We start from the raw sequence: 6,803 nt of genomic DNA, 5'->3' as shown, positions 1-6,803 counted from the left end.
GTGGGGAGACACTGGGCTTGCCCAGAGAAGCTGTGGCTGCTCCATCGCTGGAAGTGTCCTGTGTCCTGTCCCTCCAGCCCTTGTCCCAAATCCCTCTCCAGCTCTCCTGGAGCCCCTTTAACCACTGGAAGTGGCTCAACCTCCCTAACTCTGAGACGCACCAGCCCCAAACCCTCCCACAGAGCTTGGAGATGGGGCTTGGAGCCACCTGGGATAGTGGAAGATGTCCCTGCCCATGGCAGGGGCTGGCGCTGGCTGAGCTTCGAGGTCACTTCCAACCCATTCCACGACTTTTAAATTTTTTTTATTATTATTTTTGGTGCTTTTTTTTAGCTCTGTGCTGTCACCTGCTTTTCTCTCCCCTCGGCTGCCAGCTGAGTGTTGGTTTTTTTCCCAGTTCATGTTTATACAGCCAGGAACCAGCACAAAGAACAGATTTGGAAGAGCAAATTAACCCAAGGACAACCCTTTGGCAGCAGCAGCAGCAGCAGCCGCATTCCCAAGGCTGTCCCGGCTTTCATGTGTCACCAGTGGGAACAAACAGCAGAAAAGATCCAAGAAACTCTCACCTCCTTCCTAATTTTTCCCTGGGGCAGTGGATAAATGTCTCTCCATGGGCCTTGTTTCCTGCTGGGATTTTTTTGGGGAGAGTGAATCCTGCTGGGATTTTTTTTTTGGGAGAGTAACACGACGTGATGGCTCCAAAACGATGCATTTTTGGCGGCTTTCTGGATAATTATTTGCAGCAGAGTGACAATTCAGGCAGCCCCTCCTCATGACACCTGGTGTCCCACCTGTCTGGGGCAGGGCCCAGCCTCATCTTCCTTCTCCCCCTGTTCTTTTCCCTAAAATAACAGGGAAAAAACCTCTTGCTCAGCAGGAGGAATGTTTGCTTCAGCACAACTGTCAGCACTTCCCTGGCTAAGCTGCCTGTTCACCTTCTCCTGGGGGGAGATTCCAGGTGCCCGGAGAGCACCTGGCGCTCTGTTCTCGGAGCTTTTGCAGGGATAGCAGCAGGGAATGTTTGTTCTCCCTGTTTTCCCAGCTGGGATTGCACCGGGACAGGGCACACCTGGGGTGTGGTGGCTTTTGGGAAAGGATCATCCCACTTTTAGCTTTAAAGGAGACACAGGGAATGCTGCTGCCAGCGTGGAATCTATGGAATACCTTGGGTTGGAAGGGACCCGCACGGAGCATCGAGTCCAACTCCGGGCCCTGCACAGGACACCCCAAAACTCCTGTGGTGCCACAGCTGGGGCAGAAGTGCTGGGAGCTCACAGGCACGGAATTCCTGTGGGTTTTGGGACAAGGATTGTGGTGGGAATCCGGCGCATGGATGTGCTGGGCAGCGGGGAAGGGACAAAAAGGAGCCAGAGCCGCTTCTCACCTCTCCCTTCCCGTGTGTGCGCAGTGGGAAGGGCGCTGGAGCTGCCAGACGGGCTCTGGGTGTGCACTGGGACGTGGATCCATCGTCCCTGTTCCCTTTTGTCCTCCCAGTCCGTAGGAACATGCTGGACTTCCCCCAGCACGTGTCCCCCTGCAAGGCCATCCGCGCCGCCAGCACCGAGGCCGACAAGAAGCTCTCGGAGTTCGACGTGGAGATGAGCATGAGGCAGGACGTGTACCAGAGGATTGTGTGGCTCCAGGTGCGTCCCCTGCCACCTGGGCAGGGCACTGAAACCCCCTGGAATTGCAGCAAATCCTTTTCCCCTCATGCCAGAGCTGGGAAGGGAAGGATGGCGGGGCAGGGGTGGAGCGGGAGCGCGGTGTGGTCACGGCAGAGCGATCCAGCTGTCAGTGAGGGGTGGGAAATTGGGGTTTGAGGGCTCTGCCGCCACTCAGGGCCTTGCTCACCGCTTTGCTGAGGGGCTGTTGGTAAATCCAACCCACCTCAGTGGTGATGGCCCTGAAAACGCCCCCCCAAAAATGCTGGTACGGCACAAAGGTGACGCGTTTAAAGCAGGCTGGGAGGAACCCGTGCCCCGAGGTGGCACAGGAACCAATGCACCAAACCAGAGCCTGCCCGGGGCGGGTTCCCATCTGCTGCTGGTGTTCCCTGAATTCCCACTGAAGGGAAGCAGCTTCCTGCAGCACCTGATCCTGCAGCTCCCTGAGCTCCCACTGTGGTTTTCCAGGAGAAAGCGGAGAGCGCTTCCCTGAAGCCTGAGGCCAAGAGGTACCTGGAGAGGCTGATCAAGCTGGGAAAGAGGAACGGGCTCCATCTCCCTGAGGAGACACAGGAGGTGAGAGCACAGAATCCCAAGATGGTTTGGGTTGAAGGGAACTTAAAGCTCATCCCATTCCACCCCTACCAAGGGCAGGGACACCTTCCACTATCCCAAGGTGCTCCAGCCTGGCCTTGGACACTTCCAGGGATGGGGCAGCCACAGATTTTCTGGGAAACCTATGCCAGGGCCTCCCTACCCTCCCAGGGAGGGATTTTTTCCTAATATCCCATCTAATCCTACTTCCTGTCAGTTTGAATCCATTCCCCCTTGTCCTGTCTCTGAGTGAATTAAGCACAGGGAGAGGAACCCTGGCAGGGCTCAGGGCAGGGTTTGAGGCTCAGGGTTGGGTTTTGCCCCTGATTCCAGTGATTTTGGGTGATATTTCCAGCCCCTCTTTTTCCTTTCTATTAAAAGGGTGACGTTAACAAAGTGGGGTCAATGCTGGGAGTCAGAGAATTCCTGGGAAGCTGAAATTGGGGAACCAGCACCAGATCCCCCCCCATGCCAAGGGCTGGAGTTGAGGTGAGGGGGCTGAGCTGCTCAGGGGCCTCCCTCTCTTACCATGCACCAGCAAAGGAGCTCAAAACTGGGTTTAAAAATAGAAGAAAAGGTGAAACGAGGAGAGAGGATGTTGTTACTGCAACACCTGCAGCTCCTGAGCCGGCAGGGGACGGGCAGGACCTTGCTGAGGTGGCTGATTCCCTGCCAGGTGTGATCCCAGGGAGTCTGTTCCGGGCTCAGGGCTCGCTGCTTGCTCACAATCATTGATTCTGCACCGTTGGGCTGGCTCAGAGCCAAGTGCAGCCTCAGTGCTGGGCAGGTCACAGCCTGAGTGTCCCCCCCTGGCTCTGATTTCGCTCTGATTTCTCTGCATTTTGAAGAAAATCAAAGCTATCAAGAAGAAGCTGAGCGTGCTGTGCATAGACTTCAACAAGAACCTCAACGAAGACACCACCTTCCTGCCCTTCTCCAGGGAGGAATTAGGTACGGAGTGCTCTGCTGGGGTGGCCCTGAGCACCTGCATTGGATGATCCCAGAGCATTCCTGGAGAATCCTGGGCTCTCCTTCAGCCCCCTGCCTGCTTTTTTCCCAGGGGGGCTCCCTGAGGATTTCCTGAACTCCCTGGAGAAGACAGAGGGTGGGAAGCTGAAAGTCACCCTCAAGTACCCCCACTACTTCCCGCTGCTGAAGAAGTGCTACGTGCCCGAGACCAGGAGGAAGGTGGAGGAGATGTTCAACTCCAGGTGCAAAGAGGTCGGTGGGACTGAGCAGAGCACCGAGGGGATCTCCCCTGGGATTTGTGTTTCTTTCCACAGCGCTTCCCTTCTCCCCTGCCTACCCCACTTCACTCCCTGCCTTGCAGGAGAACTGCCTGATCCTGAAGGAGCTGGTGGACCTGAGGGCTCAGAAGGCCAGTCTGCTGGGCTTCAGCACCCACGCCGACTTCGTGCTGGAGATGAACATGGCCAAAAGCAGCCGGACGGTGGCCACGTTCCTGGGTACGTCCTGGGGCCGAGCAGGGACATCCCAGGCCGGGTGTGCTGCTCTGATCCCACATCCCAACCCTGCCTGGCTTTCTCCAGATGAGCTGGCCCAGAAGCTGAAGCCACTGGGGGAGAAGGAGCGGGCTGTGATCCTGGACCTGAAGAAGAAGGAGTGCGAGAAGCGCGGGCTGGAGTTCGACAACCGCATCAACGCCTGGGACATGCGCTACTACATGAACCAGGTGGAGGAGACCAAGTACAGCGTGGACCAGAACCTGCTCAAGGAGTATTTCCCCATGCAGGTGGTCACCACGGGCCTCCTGGCCATCTACCAGGAGCTGCTGGGCCTCACCTTCCACCTGGAGGAGAAGGCTCAGGTGTGGCACGAGGACGTGCAGCTCTACACGGTGAAGGACACGTCCTCCGGGGAGACCATCGGGAAGTTCTACCTGGACCTGTACCCACGGTGAGGCCTGGGGTGAGGGGAAATCTGGGAGCTGGGCTGGGACAGGGGGAGCAGGGCCTGAGGAAGAGGAGATTCCTGCTTCCAGGCGGGAGCGTGGAGGGAGCGCTGTGTGCTCGGTCAGGGATGTCACCGAGGGGGTCACCGAGGGGGTCACCGAGGGGGTCACCGAGGGCTCCTGCTCTGAGGACCACAATGGGGGAGGCTGTGGCCGTGTCTGGCTGTTGGAAGGATCCCTGTGAGCCTCCTCTCGCTGTCCCAGGGAAGGGAAGTACGGACACGCTGCCTGCTTCGGCCTCCAGCCCGGCTGCCTCTTGCCGGACTCCAGCCGGCAAATCTCGGTGGCCGCCATGGTGGCCAATTTCACCAAGCCCACGCCGGACGCCCCTTCCCTGCTGCAGCACGACGAGGTGGAGACCTATTTCCACGAATTTGGGCACGTCATGCACCAGCTGTGCTCTCAGGTGAGGCCTCCCTGCGCTGGCACAGGTCGGTGTTTTCCCCCCATCCCGCTTTCCCGTGGAATTCCGAGCCGGCCGTGTCTCCCAGGCGGAGTTTGCCATGTTCAGCGGGACACACGTGGAGCGGGACTTCGTGGAGGCCCCGTCCCAGATGTTGGAGAACTGGGTGTGGGAGAAGGAGCCGCTGCTGCGCATGTCCAGGCACTACAAAACTGGGAGCCCCATCCCGGATGAGCTCCTGGAGAAGCTCATTAAATCCCGGCAGGCAAACACAGGTGGGTCCCTGCAGAGGGAATCGGAGTTCCCTGGCTGTGGGGATGGGAAGGGGACACTCAGTGACCTGGCTGGGGACAGGAAAGGCTTTTCCTTGCTCCCCGTAGTGCTGGGAATTATAAAGGGATGCAGGGAAGGAACCCACACATCTGGGAAGAGAAAAGGTGATGTGGCACGGTGACAGAGAGGTGCCAGCCAGCCTGCCCTGTTGCCACCAGCCTCGGTGACACTCCTGCAGGCAGCATTCCAGTCTCAGTCTGGCTTCTCCTCCTCCTTTTGGAAACAGGGCTCTTCAACCTGCGCCAGATCGTCCTGGCCAAGGTGGACCAGGCGCTGCACACCCAGACCAAGGCTGACCCCGTGGAGGTGTTTGCCCGGCTCTGTGAAGAGGTGCTGGGTGTCCCTGCCACCCCAGGTATGGGTGCCACCCTCCTGTCCCTCTAGGCCTGCCCTGCACACGTGGCTCAGCAGGTTCCTCTCGGCTGGGGACACTTTCTGCTGGCTCCGGGAAAAGCAGGGCTGAAAAAGCCTGGAAAGTTCTTCCCTTTGTCCCCCCCGGGGTTGTGAACAGCTGAGCCAGCGCCCGCTGGGAATCACTGCCAGCACTGGGCGAGGTTTTTCCATACTGGGAGTCCCCCATGACCCCTCTGTCCCCTCAGGTACAAACATGCCGGCCACCTTCGGCCACCTGGCCGGGGGCTACGACGCCCAGTACTATGGCTACCTCTGGAGCGAGGTGTATTCCATGGATATGTTCCACACCCGCTTCAAGCAGGAGGGAATCATGAACTGCAAGGTAGGGAGAGGGTCTGGGGATTGAGGGACAGCCGGGATGTGGGATCGAGGGCGGCGTCCCACCCCTGCCCCGGTCTGTGCCTGCAGGTGGGCATGGATTACAGGAATTGCATCCTGCATCCCGGTGGCTCCGTGGACGCTTCTGACATGCTGAGGAAGTTCCTGGGCCGGGAGCCCAAGCAGGACGCCTTCCTGGCCAGCAAGGGACTGAAGGTGGAGAGCAACTCGGTGCCTTCGGCCTGAGGCGCTGCTCCCGCCCACGCCCCTGCCCTCGCCTGGTTCCTGTCACCAAACACCCCCCGGGCCACCCCTGCCTGGAGCTGCCCTTCCAGGGTCCCGCTCCGAGCCACTCCTGGGCTTTGGGAGCCGGGCTCAGCCCCGAGCCGGGGCTCTGCGGTGACACGGAGGTGACCTGCCCTTGTCACCCCCCGCCAGGGCCGGGGCTGCGGGTCACCCACCCCAATTGGCTGAACTTTGAACCTGATTTCTGCACCAGGGTGAGTTTCGGCCTCATTCGGAGCTGGGGAGGAGGGCGAGAGGAGTTCCCAAACTTGAATCTTTGTTTTTAAATCCCTTCTCTTAAAGAAACGTTGTTGTTGTTCCCACCTTGGCTTGGTTTGTGCCCCGGGACAGCCACAACTGTCCCGAGCCCCAAACGAGGCCAGGGCCAATCCTGCTCTCCCCATCTTTGAGCAGCTCTTGGCTGTGCAATAAAGATGGGGAGATCCCAGAGCTTAAAACCCACAGGGAATGAACTGGAACAGCCTGCCCTGAGCCCCTCAGGGACCTTCCTGCCTGGGAGGGGGGACAGAGGTGGCCGGTGCAGGCGTTCCCAGAACAGCGGGTTTGGGGACGTGGCCTCTGTGTGCTGCCAGATGTCCCAGGGCCAGCTTGGGGTCATCCCGGGGCCACCCCAGCGCCATCCCAGGGCAGCCAGGGGCTCAGGCTGTGACAGCTGAGGGTGTTGCTGTCGCTGTCAGCTCTGAGCCAGGGTGGGGCAGGGGAGGGTTGTGTTTATGAGCAAAAACACGGAGCCGACAGCTTCAAACAACACAAATGCCAGGATAAAAATATCCCGTGGGCTCCGTGCCAGGACTGC

The 6,803-nt window shown here is 59.1% G+C and overlaps 1 protein-coding gene across 1 annotated transcript; it reads left to right on the top strand.

Moving 5' to 3' along the window:
* The first annotated feature begins 519 nt into the window (after positions 1 to 519).
* Positions 520 to 6,555, top strand: LOC103622198 (thimet oligopeptidase). Its single transcript, XM_017743821.1, has 12 exons — positions 520 to 530; positions 1,124 to 1,646; positions 2,136 to 2,243; positions 3,110 to 3,212; positions 3,322 to 3,482; positions 3,592 to 3,727; positions 3,812 to 4,178; positions 4,438 to 4,639; positions 4,725 to 4,911; positions 5,196 to 5,324; positions 5,569 to 5,705; positions 5,792 to 6,555. The coding sequence occupies exons 1-12, from the start codon at positions 520 to 522 to the stop codon at positions 5,945 to 5,947; spliced, it is 2,220 nt and encodes a 739-aa protein (XP_017599310.1). The 3' UTR covers positions 5,948 to 6,555.
* Positions 6,556 to 6,803: the final 248 nt, after the last annotated feature.

This window comes from Corvus brachyrhynchos, unplaced genomic scaffold (assembly GCF_000691975.1).
Source record: "Corvus brachyrhynchos isolate BGI_N302 unplaced genomic scaffold, ASM69197v1 scaffold219, whole genome shotgun sequence".
Lineage (NCBI taxonomy): Eukaryota > Metazoa > Chordata > Aves > Passeriformes > Corvidae > Corvus > Corvus brachyrhynchos.
This window is presented reverse-complemented; position numbering and strand designations above follow the sequence as displayed.

Bases quoted from the DNA above. Each gene is read 5' to 3' on its own strand.
- LOC103622198 (XM_017743821.1), top strand. The intron at 2,244-3,109 runs GTGAGAGCACAG...TGCATTTTGAAG, and splicing joins TCCCTGAGGAGACACAGGAG to AAAATCAAAGCTATCAAGAA. The intron at 4,912-5,195 runs GTGGGTCCCTGC...TTTTGGAAACAG, and splicing joins ATCCCGGCAGGCAAACACAG to GGCTCTTCAACCTGCGCCAG.